This window comes from Electrophorus electricus, chromosome 1 (genome assembly GCF_013358815.1).
Source record: "Electrophorus electricus isolate fEleEle1 chromosome 1, fEleEle1.pri, whole genome shotgun sequence".
Classification (NCBI taxonomy): domain Eukaryota; kingdom Metazoa; phylum Chordata; class Actinopteri; order Gymnotiformes; family Gymnotidae; genus Electrophorus; species Electrophorus electricus.
The window spans coordinates 26,541,110-26,556,331 of record NC_049535.1 but is presented as its reverse complement, the minus strand read 5'-3'; the positions used below and the strand labels follow the sequence as shown (position 1 = coordinate 26,556,331).

At 39.2% G+C, this 15,222-nt stretch overlaps 1 protein-coding gene and 5 non-coding genes across 6 annotated transcripts; 5 read left to right on the top strand and 1 right to left on the bottom strand.

The window, feature by feature from the left end:
* Nucleotides 1–1,069: 1,069 nt before the first annotated feature.
* trnas-gcu lies at nucleotides 1,070–1,151 on the top strand. Its single transcript has one exon. It is a non-coding gene; the product is annotated as a tRNA-Ser (tRNA).
* A 1,366-nt stretch (nucleotides 1,152–2,517) lies between these two features.
* trnas-gcu lies at nucleotides 2,518–2,599 on the top strand. Its single transcript has one exon. It is a non-coding gene; the product is annotated as a tRNA-Ser (tRNA).
* A 1,366-nt stretch (nucleotides 2,600–3,965) lies between these two features.
* On the top strand, nucleotides 3,966–4,047 carry trnas-gcu. Its single transcript has one exon. It is a non-coding gene; the product is annotated as a tRNA-Ser (tRNA).
* A 1,365-nt stretch (nucleotides 4,048–5,412) lies between these two features.
* Nucleotides 5,413–5,494, top strand: trnas-gcu. The gene has a single exon. It is a non-coding gene; the product is annotated as a tRNA-Ser (tRNA).
* Nucleotides 5,495–6,859: 1,365 nt separating this feature from the next.
* trnas-gcu lies at nucleotides 6,860–6,941 on the top strand. Its single transcript has one exon. It is a non-coding gene; the product is annotated as a tRNA-Ser (tRNA).
* Nucleotides 6,942–9,575: 2,634 nt separating this feature from the next.
* Nucleotides 9,576–14,671, bottom strand: ankrd40 (ankyrin repeat domain 40). The gene is made up of 5 exons (XM_027003387.2): nucleotides 14,133–14,671; nucleotides 13,465–13,613; nucleotides 12,779–13,315; nucleotides 12,373–12,554; nucleotides 9,576–11,802 (listed from the first exon to the last, which is right to left on the bottom strand). Exons 1-5 carry the CDS (start codon nucleotides 14,264–14,266, stop codon nucleotides 11,656–11,658), a joined length of 1,149 nt encoding a protein of 382 aa, XP_026859188.2. The 5' UTR covers nucleotides 14,267–14,671; the 3' UTR covers nucleotides 9,576–11,655.
* Nucleotides 14,672–15,222: the final 551 nt, after the last annotated feature.

The window sequence follows — 15,222 nt, the reverse complement described above, 5'->3', positions numbered from 1 at the left end:
TTTCTATTGTGAACATGAGTTTGTCCTTGAACTGAACTTCTATCCCCAAACAGTTGATGTGGTCAGAGATATGTTAAAGTGAAGTATGGATAGTCCATTGTGTTCGGGACCTGTGTGTCTTTGAAACCCATCTTTGTCCCCAAAGCTTTGTTTACATATTCTCAGAATGACTGGGATTGTTGAGTTTGTATCCTTCTGAAGGCTGTTTTAAATCTCGATGACACCAATCAACTTGTCTGAACGGATGGTGAAAGTAAAAGGATCATTAGTTGGCCCCCTTCTTAAATGGGCTGTAAAGCTAACGAATAAACAGAGTTTGCACATTGTACATGTCTTTGTATACAATGTGCTGTTACAACGACAATCGTGGAAGAGAGTTTGAGTCAGTGGCTAGCGATTTCTTCAAGCTCAATATGCTAAATTGATCAGGGTCTACTGAAAATAAGGAATCAACAGGGCTGAAACAATGACATACCAGAGCAGAATAATAGCATTCCACTGCTGTTTTAAGGTTCAATCCCATGCTAATTGGCAAAACCTGTTTTCAGGTGCCCTAGACTAAATTGTAAATCTTCTACTCTTGAATTCAACTCAGTCCTTCAACCCTGACCAGGATATTAAGGTGATGGTTAGGTAATCCTCTAACCTCTGCATGAGAATTTCTATGTTGAACATGAGTTTGTCCTTGAACTGAACTTATATCCCCAAACAGTTGATGTGGTCACAGATATGTCAAAGTGAAGTATTGATAGTCCATTGTGTTCTGGACCTGTGTGTTTGAAACCCATCTTTGTCCACAAGGCTTTGTTTACATATTCTCAGAATGACTGGGCTTGTTGAGTTTGTATCCTTCTGAAGGCTGTTTTAAATCTCGATGACACCAATCAACTTGGCTGAACGGATGCTGAAAGTAAAAGGCTCATTAGTTGGCCCCCTTCGTAAATGGGCTGTAAAGCTAACGAATAAACAGAGTTTGCACAATGTACATGTCTTTGTATACAAAGTGCTGTTACAAGGCATACTGAATTTGTTTTCATCTTTTAATTTGCAGTTAGAAAAAGTAAGATGTGACGAGGTGGCCGAGAGGTTAAGGCGATGGACTGCTAATCCATTGTGCTGTGCACGCGTGGGTTCGAATCCCACCTTCGTCGTTGATGCTAAAACAAGCTCTAGTCAGATGTGTGTACTCTAGATGGTTAAAGGCATAGTCTTATTGTTTGAGATGGGTCTGAATGCTTTTGGCTGGAATGATCAGGGTCTACTGAAAATAAGGAATCAACAGTGCTGAAACAATGACATACCAGTGCAGTGTAATAGCATTTAACTGCTGTTTTCAGGAGCCCTAGACCAAATTGTTAATCTTCTACTCTTGAATTCAACTCAGTCCTTCAACCCTGACCTGGATGTTAAGGAGATGGGTAGGTAAACCTCTAACATCTGCATGAGAATTTCTATTGTGAACATGAGTTTGTCCTTGAACTGAACTTCTATCCCCAAACCGTTGATGTGGTCAGAGATATGTTAAAGTGAAGTATGGATAGTCCATTGTGTTCGGGACCTGTGTGTCTTTGAAACCCATCTTTGTCCCCAAAGCTTTGTTTACATATTCTCAGAATGACTGGGATTGTTGAGTTTGTATCCTTCTGAAGGCTGTTTTAAATCTCGATGACACCTATCAACTTGTCTGAACGGATACTGAAAGTAAAAGGATCATTAGTTGGCCCCCTTCTTAAATGGGCTGTAAAGCTAACGAATAAATAGAGTTTGCACAATGTACATGTCTTTGTATACAAAGTGCTGTTACAAGGACAATCGTGGAGGAGAGTTTGAGTCGGTGGCTAGCGATTTCTTCAAGCTCAATATACTCAATTGATCAGGGTCTACTGAAAATAAGAAACCAACAATGCTGAAACAATGACATACCAGAGCAGAATAATAGCATTCCACTGCTGTTTTAAGGTTCAATCCCATGCTAATTGGCAAAACCTGTTTTCAGGTGCCCTAGACTAAATTGTAAATCTTCTACTCTTGAATTCAACTCAGTCCTTCAACCCTGACCAGGATATTAAGGTGATGGTTAGGTAATCCTCTAACCTCTGCATGAGAATTTCTATGTTGAAAACGAGTTTGTCCTTGAACTGAACTTATATCCCCAAACAGTTGATGTGGTCACAGATATGTCAAAGTGAAGTATTGATAGTCCATTGTGTTCTGGACCTGTGTGTTTGAAACCCATCTTTGTCCACAAGGCTTTGTTTACATATTCTCAGAATGACTGGGCTTGTTGAGTTTGTATCCTTCTGAAGGCTGTTTTAAATCTCGATGACACCAATCAACTTGGCTGAACGGATGCTGAAAGTAAAAGGCTCATTAGTTGGCCCCCTTCGTAAATGGGCTGTAAAGCTAACGAATAAACAGAGTTTGCACAATGTACATGTCTTTGTATACAAAGTGCTGTTACAAGGCATACTGAATTTGTTTTCATCTTTTAATTTGCAGTTAGAAAAAGTAAGATGTGACGAGGTGGCCGAGAGGTTAAGGCGATGGACTGCTAATCCATTGTGCTGTGCACGCGTGGGTTCGAATCCCACCTTCGTCGTTGATGCTGAAACAAGCTCTAGTCAGATGTGTGTACTCTAGATGGTTAAAGGCATAGTCTTATTGTTTGAGATGGGTCTGAATGCTTTTGGCTGGAATGATCAGGGTCTACTGAAAATAAGGAATCAACAGTGCTGAAACAATGACATACCAGTGCAGTGTAATAGCATTTAACTGCTGTTTTCAGGAGCCCTAGACCAAATTGTTAATCTTCTACTCTTGAATTCAACTCAGTCCTTCAACCCTGACCTGGATGTTAGGGAGATTGGTAGGTAAACCTCTAACATCTGCATGAGAATTTCTATTGTGAACATGAGTTTGTCCTTGAACTGAACTTCTATCCCCAAACCGTTGATGTGGTCAGAGATATGTTAAAGTGAAGTATGGATAGTCCATTGTGTTCGGGACCTGTGTGTCTTTGAAACCCATCTTTGTCCCCAAAGCTTTGTTTACATATTCTCAGAATGACTGGGCTTGTTGAGTTTGTATCCTTCTGAAGGCTGTTTTAAATCTCGATGACACCAATCAACTTGTCTGAACGGATGGTGAAAGTAAAAGGATCATTAGTTGGCCCCCTTCTTAAATGGGCTGTAAAGCTAACGAATAAACAGAGTTTGCACATTGTACATGTCTTTGTATACAAAGTGCTGTTACAACGACAATCGTGGAAGAGAGTTTGAGTCGGTGGCTAGCGATTTCTTCAAGCTCAATATGCTAAATTGATCAGGGTCTACTGAAAATAAGGAATCAACAATGCTGAAACAATGACATACCAGAGCAGAATAATAGCATTCCACTGCTGTTTTAAGGTTCAATCCCATGCTAATTGGCAAAACCTGTTTTCAGGTGCCCTAGACTAAATTGTAAATCTTCTACTCTTGAATTCAACTCAGTCCTTCAACCCTGACCAGGATGTTAAGGTGATGGGTAGGTAATCCTCTAACCTCTGCATGAGAATTTCTATGTTGAAAACGAGTTTGTCCTTGAACTGAACTTATATCCCCAAACAGTTGATGTGGTCACAGATATGTCAAAGTGAAGTATTGATAGTCCATTGTGTTCTGGACCTGTGTGTTTGAAACCCATCTTTGTCCACAAGGCTTTGTTTACATATTCTCAGAATGACTGGGCTTGTTGAGTTTGTATCCTTCTGAAGGCTGTTTTAAATCTCGATGACACCAATCAACTTGGCTGAACGGATGCTGAAAGTAAAAGGCTCATTAGTTGGCCCCCTTCGTAAATGGGCTGTAAAGCTAACGAATAAACAGAGTTTGCACAATGTACATGTCTTTGTATACAAAGTGCTGTTACAAGGCATACTGAATTTGTTTTCATCTTTTAATTTGCAGTTAGAAAAAGTAAGATGTGACGAGGTGGCCGAGAGGTTAAGGCGATGGACTGCTAATCCATTGTGCTGTGCACGCGTGGGTTGGAATCCCACCTTCGTCGTTGATGCTAAAACAAGCTCTAGTCAGATGTGTGTACTCTAGATGGTTAAAGGCATAGTCTTATTGTTTGAGATGGGTCTGAATGCTTTTGGCTGGAATGATCAGGGTCTACTGAAAATAAGGAAACAACAGTGCTGAAACAATGACATACCAGTGCAGTGTAATAGCATTTAACTGCTGTTTTCAGGAGCCATAGACCAAATTGTTAATCTTCTACTCTTGAATTCAACTCAGTCCTTCAACCCTGACCTGGATGTTAAGGAGATGGGTAGGTAAACCTCTAACATCTGCATGAGAATTTCTATTGTGAACATGAGTTTGTCCTTGAACTGAACTTCTATCCCCAAACCGTTGATGTGGTCAGAGATATGTTAAAGTGAAGTATGGATAGTCCATTGTGTTCGGGACCTGTGTGTCTTTGAAACCCATCTTTGTCCCCAAAGCTTTGTTTACATATTCTCAGAATGACTGGGATTGTTGAGTTTGTATCCTTCTGAAGGCTGTTTTTAATCTCGATGACACCAATCAACTTGTCTGAACGGATGGTGAAAGTAAAAGGATCATTAGCTGGCCCCCTTCTTAAATGGGCTGTAAAGCTAACGAATAAACAGAGTTTGCACATTGTACATGTCTTTGTATACAAAGTGCTGTTACAACGACAATCGTGGAAGAGAGTTTGAGTCGGTGGCTAGCGATTTCTTCAAGCTCAATATGCTCAATTGATCAGGGTCTACTGAAAAGAAGAAATCAACAATGCTGAAACAATGACATACCAGAGCAGAATAATAGCATTCCACTGCTGTTTTAAGGTTCAATCCCATGCTAATTGGCAAAACCTGTTTTCAGGTGCCCTAGACTAAATTGTAAATCTTCTACTCTTGAATTCAACTCAGTCCTTCAACCCTGACCAGGATGTTAAGGTGATGGGTAGGTAATCCTCTAACCTCTGCATGAGAATTTCTATGTTGAACATGAGTTTGTCCTTGAACTGAACTTATATCCCCAAACAGTTGATGTGGTCACAGATATGTCAAAGTGAAGTATGATAGTCCATTGTGTTCTGGACCTGTGTGTTTGAAACCCATCTTTGTCCACAAGGCTTTGTTTACATATTCTCAGAATGACTGGGCTTGTTGAGTTTGTATCCTTCTGAAGGCTGTTTTAAATCTCGATGACACCAATCAACTTGGCTGAACGGATGCTGAAAGTAAAAGGCTCATTAGTTGGCCCCCTTCTTAAATGGGCTGTAAAGCTAACGAATAAACAGAGTTTGCACAATGTACATGTCTTTGTATACAAAGTGCTATTACATGGCATACTGAATATGTTTTCATCTTTTAATTTGCAGTTAGAAAAAGTAAGATGTGACGAGGTGGCCGAGAGGTTAAGGCGATGGACTGCTAATCCATTGTGCTGTGCACGCGTGGGTTCGAATCCCACCTTCGTCGTTGATGCTAAAACAAGCTCTAGTCAGATGTGTGTACTCTAGATGGTTAAAGGCATAGTCTTATTGTTTGAGATGGGTCTGAATGCTTTTGGCTGGAATGATCAGGGTCTACTGAAATAAGGAATCAACAGTGCTGAAACAATGACATACCAGTGCAGTGTAATAGCATTTAACTGCTGTTTTCAGGAGCCCTAGACCAAATTGTTAATCTTCTACTCTTGAATTCAACTCAGTCCTTCAACCCTGACCTGGATGTTAGGGAGATTGGTAGGTAAACCTCTAACATCTGCATGAGAATTTCTATTGTGAACATGAGTTTGTCCTTGAACTGAACTTCTATCCCCAAACCGTTGATGTGGTCAGAGATATGTTAAAGTGAAGTATGGATAGTCCATTGTGTTCGGGACCTGTGTGTCTTTGAAACCCATCTTTGTCCCCAAAGCTTTGTTTACATATTCTCAGAATGACTGGGATTGTTGAGTTTGTATCCTTCTGAAGGCTGTTTTAAATCTCGATGACACCAATCAACTTGTCTGAACGGATGCTGAAAGTAAAAGGATCATTAGTTGGCCCCCTTCTTAAATGGGCTGTAAAGCTAACGAATAAACAGAGTTTGCACAATGTACATGTCTTTGTATACAAAGTGCTGTTACAACGACAATCGTGGAAGAGAGTTTGAGTCGGTGGCTAGCGATTTCTTCAAGCTCAATATGCTCAATTGATCAGGGTCTACTGAAAAGAAGAAATCAACAATACTGAAACAATGACATACCAGAGCAGAATAATAGCATTCCACTGCTGTTTTAAGGTTCAATCCCATGCTAATTGGCAAAACCTGTTTTCAGGTGCCCTAGACTAAATTGTAAATCTTCTACTCTTGAATTCAACTCAGTCCTTCAACCCTGACCAGGATATTAAGGTGATGGTTAGGTAATCCTCTAACCTCTGCATGAGAATTTCTATGTTGAACATGAGTTTGTCCTTGAACTGAACTTATATCCCCAAACAGTTGATGTGGTCACAGATATGTCAAAGTGAAGTATGGATAGTCCATTGTGTTCTGGACCTGTGTGTTTGAAACCCATCTTTGTCCACAAGGCTTTGTTTACATATTCTCAGAATGACTGGGCTTGTTGAGTTTGTATCCTTCTGAAGGCTGTTTTAAATCTCGATGACACCAATCAACTTGGCTGAACGGATGCTGAAAGTAAAAGGCTCATTAGTTGGCCCCCTTCGTAAATGGGCTGTAAAGCTAACGAATAAACAGAGTTTGCACAATGTACATGTCTTTGTATACAAAGTGCTGTTACAAGGCATACTGAATATGTTTTCATCTTTTAATTTGCAGTTAGAAAAAGTAAGATGTGACGAGGTGGCCGAGAGGTTAAGGCGATGGACTGCTAATCCATTGTACTGTGCATGCGTGGGTTGGAATCCAACCTTTGTCGTTGATGCTAAGACAAGCTCTAGTCAGATGTGTGTACTCTAGATGGTTAAAGACATAGTCTTATTGTTTGAGATGGGTCTGAATGCTTTTGGCTGGAATGATCAGGGTCTACTGAAAATAAGGAATCAACAGTGCTGAAACAATGACATACCAGTGCAGTGTAATAGCATTTAACTGCTGTTTTCAGGTGCCCTAGACCAAATTGTAAATCTTCTACTCTTGAATTCAACTCAGTCCTTCAACCCTGACCTGGATGTTAAGGAGATGGGTAGGTAAACCTCTAACATCTGCATGAGAATTTCTATTGTGAACATGAGTTTGTCCTTGAACTGAACTTCTATCCCCAAACAGTTGATGTGGTCACAGATATGTTAAAGTGAAGTATGGATAGTCCATTGTGTTCGGGACCTGTGTGTCTTTGAAACCCATCTTTGTCCCCAAAGCTTTGTTTACATATTCTCAGAATGACTGGGCTTGTTGAGTTTGTATCCTTCTGAAGGCTGTTTTAAATCTCGATGACACCAATCAACTTGTCTGAACGGATGCTGAAAGTAAAAGGATCATTAGTTGGCCCCCTTCTTAAATGGGCTGTAAAGCTAACGAATAAACAGAGTTTGCACATTGTACATGTCTTTGTATACAAAGTGCTGTTACTACGACAATCGTGGAAGAGAGTTTGAGTCGGTGGCTAGCGATTTCTTCAAGATCAATATACTGGTTTGCATACTGAATGTTTTCATCTTTTAATTTGCAGTTGGAAATAGTAAGATAGGACGAAGTGTCTGAGAACTTAAGGCGATGGACTGCTAATCCATTGTGCTGTGCACATGTGGGTTCGAGTCCCACCTTCGTCGTATATTCTAAGACAAGCTTTAGTCAAATTTGTATACTCTAGAAGGTTAAAGACAGTCTTACTGTTTGAGATGGGTCTGAATGCTTTTGGCTCGATTGATCAGGCTCTACTGAAAATAAGGAATCAACAGTGCTGAAACAATTACATACCAGAGCAGAATAATAGCATTTAAATGCTGTTGTCAGGTTCAATCCCATGCTAATTGGTAACACCTGTTTTCAGGTGCCCTAGACCAAATTGTAAATCTTGTACTCTTGAATTCAACTCAGTCCTTCCAGCCTGGCCAGGATCTTATGGTGATGAAGTTTATTTATATGTGCATACTCTCAAAAGATAAAGGATTGCTGTTTGAGATTTGACAAATCACCTGCTATTGATGAGTGTCTGTTGAAAATAATGAATCAAGAGTAACATACCAAAGCACCTTAACAGTGTTTTAGTGCTGTTTTCTCATTTATTCACATAGTAATTTGCAACAGTTGCTTTAATGTATCCTCTTTGTTCACTAACCTGTAAAGGATCTCTGACCTCTGCATCGAGAGGTGCCTGAGAGTTTAAGGCAAAGTCAGCTTCCTCACTTAAATGTCTGCCTATTTCTTGTTGAATGAGAAGTAGAGGACCAGAAAGATTTTGCACAATGAACAGTTGTTTATAAATTGTAGTTAAATCACTTTAGGTGATTAGTCAAGAGGTTAAGGTGCTAAGACTGCTATTCCTTTGTGATCTATCTGCGATAAACTGAACCCCATGTTTGTCTGTAAGACTTTGTTTAAATTTGGTCAAAACTGTTGGAGAACCCTTAAAGTTTTAAATGTTTTTTTTTTCTCAAGTATAAGGCCACTTAACGTGTTGCCTTAATGCCTGCTGAAAGTAAACGAATTATTAATTTTGATCTTACCAACTTGCAGTGCCCCAGTCGTTCCTTCATTCACCTTGGCTGGTACCAGACTTGGGACTTAACTCTACCACCTGGTAGTTATAATAATATAATGGATTTAATTCTGCCTATCATTGAAAAAGAGAGACATTCTGAAAACACTCGATCACACCCACCCACCTCAGTGGTTAAGGTACTTGAGACTGCCAAGTTGCCACTGTTGGGTCCCTGAGCAAGGCCCTTAACCCTCAATTGCTCAAGTTGTACTCAGTCATAATTCTAAGTCGCTTTGGATAAAAGCGTCAGCTAAATGCCGTTGATATATACACACACATTTTTTTTGGTTCTCTTGTCATTATGGAAAAGCTGTACCAAGTAATGTGGGCCCCCTCTATCTTGGCAGACTACTGCTTGACACTGCAGAGGGATGTTTCTGAGGACAAATATTGGCAAATCCCAAACATTGTACATTTTATTAGTACAATTTGTACACATTTTCTGTGTGTATATATATATATATATATATATATGTGTGTGTATATATATATATATATATGTGTGTATATGTATGTGTGTGTGTTTGTGTGTGTGTGTGTGTGGAATATTTACACCATACATGATAGAAAAATTCTAAAAGCAGATTTGGATTCAATGTGAAAAGTACTATAAATGTTCATCAATTTCATTTTTGGATGGATAGAAAGGTTCAAATTTTGTTGCCCAGTGTACTTGCATCTCTATCGCACTGAATTTAGGGTAAAATGTAGATAATACTCTAAGATTTACTATACTTTTATAGTATAGTATACTTTTAGAGTACATATTTTTGCATGAGTAAATACCCGCAGAAAAAAAAAAAAGAGTATATGAAAGTACACAAAACATACACAATATCAGACTCTGGATGCATAGGTTAAGTCAAACTGTATTCATCCTCTAGAGTACACTGTTAAGAGTTTTAAACAAATAATTCTTACAGTCAGAAGCTTTTGATCCATTTCAACATAGCAGTTTTCACTGTTCAGCTTCCTCAACCAAGCAACGTGAAAAAATCAAACGCAAAAGCAGCCAGTTACATCAATACATTTCAAAACAGCACAGAATATAAATGCATGGTCAATGACTTTTACCATGCACCCACAGCTTGCAATGTCTTCCTGTCTTTATAAAAGGGAATAGCAAAGATAGAAAGAGGAAAAAGCAAGAAGAAAGTATTGAGTGTGTGCTTGGTTTCATTCTAACTATAGTATACTCTGCATTTTCCTTTCAGTAGTTTCCCTTCCCACAGAATGAGTCCAGCTAAGAAAAATTTATAGAATAAAAATATAAAAAAGATATAACACAATAAACCAGTATGTTGGGGGTATAAACTAAATCTAACTGTGAACCAAGTAGTACATTAGGAGAGTATTTGTTACCAACCCCATTGCCCCAGGTAAAATGTGACTCTTTCAGATTAGTGTTTAATAAAACTTAACAATCAAATGTATGGTAAACAATTTAATATTTAATCCATCTCCCTATATGCAGTTATGAACACAAAGCCTAATTTGTACATTTAGAATCTACACAATTGCTCCATACACAGAAGCAAAACACATTTGTGAAATTCTCATATAAATTAAACACTTCCCCTAATCTGTATGTGCACTATGTATATTTTGTTTAGTTTTTCTGGCTTATAGAAATTTTATTTAGATAAAATAAAGAACTATTGCAAATGTTATGTGTAAACCAAGGAGAGCATTACAGACCTTTGAGAAGTGTCTTGAATGCCAATGCTGAAAGAAGTCCAGACAACAGTATGAATCCTGCTTCCTTAATATAAAAACATTTTCAAAATACATCCAGATAACCATATTCAACATAGTAATTCTGTCCCTCGTATTCTGATTATGAAATTAAACTTTCAAGAATATAGGGAGAGTTAGTGTTTGTGGAAGCTCACATTAATTAATCCTGTTTGAACTTATCTTTCACCCCTTTAAAAATGAAATAACTTGCTACATTATTCAGCTCAAAATGAACAAGGGACATTACAAAAGAACATCATGAGGATATGCGTTTCAGCCAAGAGTTTTGTCCAGCTCTTCTAATTCTTGGCTTGCAGTGACTAAAGAAGCAGCAAAGGCATTGATTATTAAACAGCATTGAGGAATTCAACAAACGGGTAAAGGCCCATGTGTTACAAGTAATGTGATAGCAGTGGCATTTTCTAAAGTGCACAAGGAATTTTCTGACATACTTTTGATCTTTTATTTCAAATTGCTCCATTCTGGTAGATTTCAATCAAACAGGGTCTTCCCCAATGTTACTGACACATGCCAACTACACACTTTTAAAAATGATTTTTATCATCCAAACCCATTTGCCATATGCACAGCCAATGCACAAAGTAAATTAGCCTCTAGTGGGAGAACAGTGGATAAACATGCTGATGAAGGGGTTGACCAGAATTGCCAATCGGAAGTGCTGGTATAGGGCACGTTCCCTTTCCTCTGAGCCGTTTTCAAAACCACACAGTGGTTCGATAAGCACATACAGCAGTGAGGCAGACCTCAAAAATTCGCATAGCTCAAAAGCATGGGGTGATAACATTTGAACGCTTTCTACAACCCAGTGGCACACATGAAGAATTTGAATATTCAAATAGTACCCATGGGTACTACAGCATGATGAACTCATGACCCATGAAATAATTGTTTAGCTGCATCAGAGACACAACCAAGCTAACTAGTATGACTTTGGTGTGGGATGAGGACTGCAAACATTTCACTGAATGGCTGCTAAGGCCATACATCGGCAAACTCCACAGCTTTAGGGCAAGAACCATATGCCTAACATGGTATACATACTGAGAAACAAAAATGGAAGAATGGCATCTGACTTCAAGAACTAAAACTATCTATAAATGGGGTATTTTTGGGCCAGAGTCCCAAATTTGGAGCAAGTCAATCCATCTTGTGCTGGGTGTGGAGCAGAGAGCTAATAGGTCAGCCTAGAGGCCTTCATATTGTAGCAGGGCCTATCTGCCAGTGCTCCTGGGCCTCCAGAAAACAGAGACAAACTCTCTGCCTTCTCCAGCACCACCTCAAGCTCTTGGAAGTCCTGTAGCCGTGCCACATCTTTGTCCTGGTATGTCAACACAAGCACAGGATTAGGAAAAATTAGCTGTTTGCATCATTCTGGACTTTTATTATTCAGTAGGAGCTTGGGTATGGTTACTCTGCACACCAGTATATGGCTATGCATAACCTTTAATGCGAATAGGACCTGTTCATTAGAGGCAAAAAGTATGACAAAGTTAGTAAACTTTGACCCTACCACAAAATTATCCAGCCTAATGATCCGGACACTGGGCTTGACAGCCCAGAGGAACTTTTCCCTTGGGGTTTTTACTTGTCTGCTTTATCAAACCTTCAGCATTCAACTCACCTGTCTGCAACTCAAGTCAACTATACCGAGGAGTCACAGTTAATATATATAACTAACTACTGAGGCCATTGTGAGTAAATTAACATAAATACAACAATTACCATATAAAGACTAAGAGCTCTGAATAGAAAAAAATATATAAAATGTAAAGATGGCTATATTGCTTTCAATACATTCAAATGCTGTACGTATGGGCTCATATTCATACATTGGCAAGTATGAAAATTGGACAACAAACAGATATAAAGGGAAAAAAATGCAACCCACCTTTCTTAGCATGGTGTTGGGAAGTTTGCGTATCTTTTCCACATGTTCGGCACTTATGTCCAGCTCACGGCAGCAAACACGCAGCAGTGCCCGATATGTCAGTTCCTGCCGATCCAGCTCCACTTCGATGAAATCATTTTCTCTAGCATGTGGGTTCTGGATTCGGACCTTCAGAACCAGCTCTAAGGCAGAGAGTGAGTGAGAGAGAAAGAGAAGGAAATACATTATGCGTTTCCAAAGAGAAACAGAGAGGGGGGAAAAAACTCAACATTTATTAAGTTATTAATTCAGCAAATTTATATAAGAGCAGCAAAAGTGTATACTTTCTACAATAATTACAGCATTATGGTTTGGACTTTGCACAAGTCAATCTTTTGGGTTCCAAACAGACACCCATTTCACATACCCTGCACGTTGACTGGAAAGGTGCTGGTGAAAAAAAAGGGCTGGAAGGCAGGCTGTGAGCAGTTCAGCTGCTGAGGGAAAGACTGCTGCCGGGTAACCGTGGGGTTAGAAACAGACGTCTGGTTCGTGCCTGAGCCTGATGAGGACAGGGGGGGGCACACAGGCCCATTTGGGGCAATGGCGTGATTGTGGGAATATTCACCGTGGTTGCCATGGTGGGCCTCTGGGGACATCTCCATGGACAGGGGCCCATTAACTACTGGGCTTGGCACAATGCCATTCTGCTCTACCACAGACATGTAGGACAGGCTTTGGGGCTGTTGCTGGGGGGGCTGCTGCTGTTCTTGTGTGGGGGACAAGGTTGCTGGCTCAGAGTCCACTGCTTCTAAATGGTTGCTAGTGCCATTCTGGGAGATGTGTCGCACTAGACTTAGGTCATCCGCATCCATCTTGCCATACAAGAAGGGTGGGTTGGATAAATAGTTCGGAATGATTGGCAGGTCTGGTTCCTTTACCTCAGGCATATTCTCCTCCTCCACTGTAGAGAGATTCAAACATTAATAAGCTATGACTATTAGACAGAAAATTGACAAAAAACGTCGCGATTCCTGGTTTCTTTAACTTTTTGTAATTAACAAAGAATACAGAAAATTAAATACAAGGAAGCTTTTTCATCTTTAGACATACCACCAAGTAGTCTTCTAATCTCAGGTTTGGAGGTCAACTGAACAGCTAACTCATCTTTTGCAGTAAGAATTTCTTTGTCAGCCCCAGAATTCAGAAGATATGCCACTACATGTTTGTGGTTTCTCTTGCATGCCCAATGCAAGCAAGTCCTGGTGAAAATAAACAAACAAATAAAAATTAAAGGTATTGACGACTACCTTAAGGATTTGGTGTTAACTTAAACACACCACGTGACAGATCAGATTTTCATGGTCTTAAATCTCTAAGAGGAACAGCAACAGGAAGCAGACACATTTCCAACAACCATAACATCACAAAGTTCATGAAATTCATGATCCCAAATAATCAGCAGTGAGAAGGGACTCGTGCAATGTTTTATATACAAATCCAGGTAGGAGCTGTCAAGCGATTTAATTTGAAAACCAAAAGCTATTGCACTATATTCTACTACGCGTACCACCAAAACGCATACTCTGAATTACAGCTACGAGCTAGCTAGATAACGATATACATTTTGCTATTTTTAGGGGGTAGCTGAGGAGAATTAGCTAGCCATTACGGATAAGAAGGTCTAGGCTTACGGTGTAGCTATTAACTTATTTGGGAAAACATTTGATCAAAGAACAAAATTATTTCAGTACACAACTGATAGACCTTTCTAGACATACCAGCCATTGATTTCATTTTGAGAGTTGATGTTAACTCCGCTCTCGACTAAAGTCCGTACTTCATCAATGTCTCCGATGGCACTTGCCTCTCTTAACCGCTCTTGCAGTTCTTTATCCAAAGACGTCGTTGACATAATTCAACTAACGTTAGTTAGCTAGCTACCACTTAACTTTCATACGAACAGGTCAAATATACATATAGCTATATATGTATGTGTGGGGAGAGCGTTCAATCCCAAACAACCTAGCTAGGTTAGCTACCTAGCTAGTTAGCTAGAACGATTGTGCTTGCCCTCATCAAATTGTTGCGTGTTGTTTGCTAGCTAGCTAACCAGCTAGTTAGTTACGCTATGTAGGTAGCAGTAATAACAATTACATAAACAAAATGATTCTATTCCTAAAATAGTCTTTACACGTTGAACTGGCAAAATAACCTTAGAATAATAACTACATAAATGTATGTGTAACCGGGAATTACTTAAAAGTATGCCTTTGGCGACTAGCGAAATCCCCTTTCGGCTGCAAGTACTCTTCCCATTGTGGGGGTCAGTTTTGAATGTAACAACAGGGGACAAAATATTGGGTTCCTATGTAGACAGGTAGGCTAGCGTTCAAGCAATTATAAGATGTTTTACTTTTTATTTGTAATTTATTTAGGCTGTATTTAGGTTGTGTGCATCGAATTGCTTATTAAGTCAGAGTCATGGCAGATAGATGGCTAATGACTTTACCCCTTTGTAAATTTAGATTATTTTGTACCCAGATCTGTTGTTCTAAAGATTGTATTTTTTAAATTAATTTAGCTTATTATGAGCATATAGGCTAAAATAGATGCTAGATAGTCTCTTCTTCAGTAAGTGAACAGTCTACCACAACATTCATAACATATTTGGCATGTTTTTGCTATTTAGACCTTTTTGATAAGTGAACTGGATCACACGGTGTAATAACCTTAAGAGACATAACTAAAGCCCAGTGAGGTTTAACAAGTATAGCTGATCAGAATTCCTCAATTACTGCTTTAATTTAAGTATCTTTACTGACAGATTAAAATTAATGCAAAACTCTCAAAACTCACCACGTCGTTTCT

Excerpts from the sequence above, each read along its gene's own strand:
- ankrd40 (XM_027003387.2), bottom strand. The coding sequence starts at position 14,266 with ATGTCAACGACGTCTTTGGATAAAGAACTGCAAGAGCGGTTAAGAGAG. Across the intron at positions 13,614-14,132 it reads CAAAATGAAATCAATGGCTG|GACTTGCTTGCATTGGGCAT; the intron begins GTATGTCTAGAA and ends TATTTTCACCAG. Across the intron at positions 12,555-12,778 it reads CTTTCCAGTCAACGTGCAGG|AGCTGGTTCTGAAGGTCCGA; the intron begins GTATGTGAAATG and ends TCTCTGCCTTAG.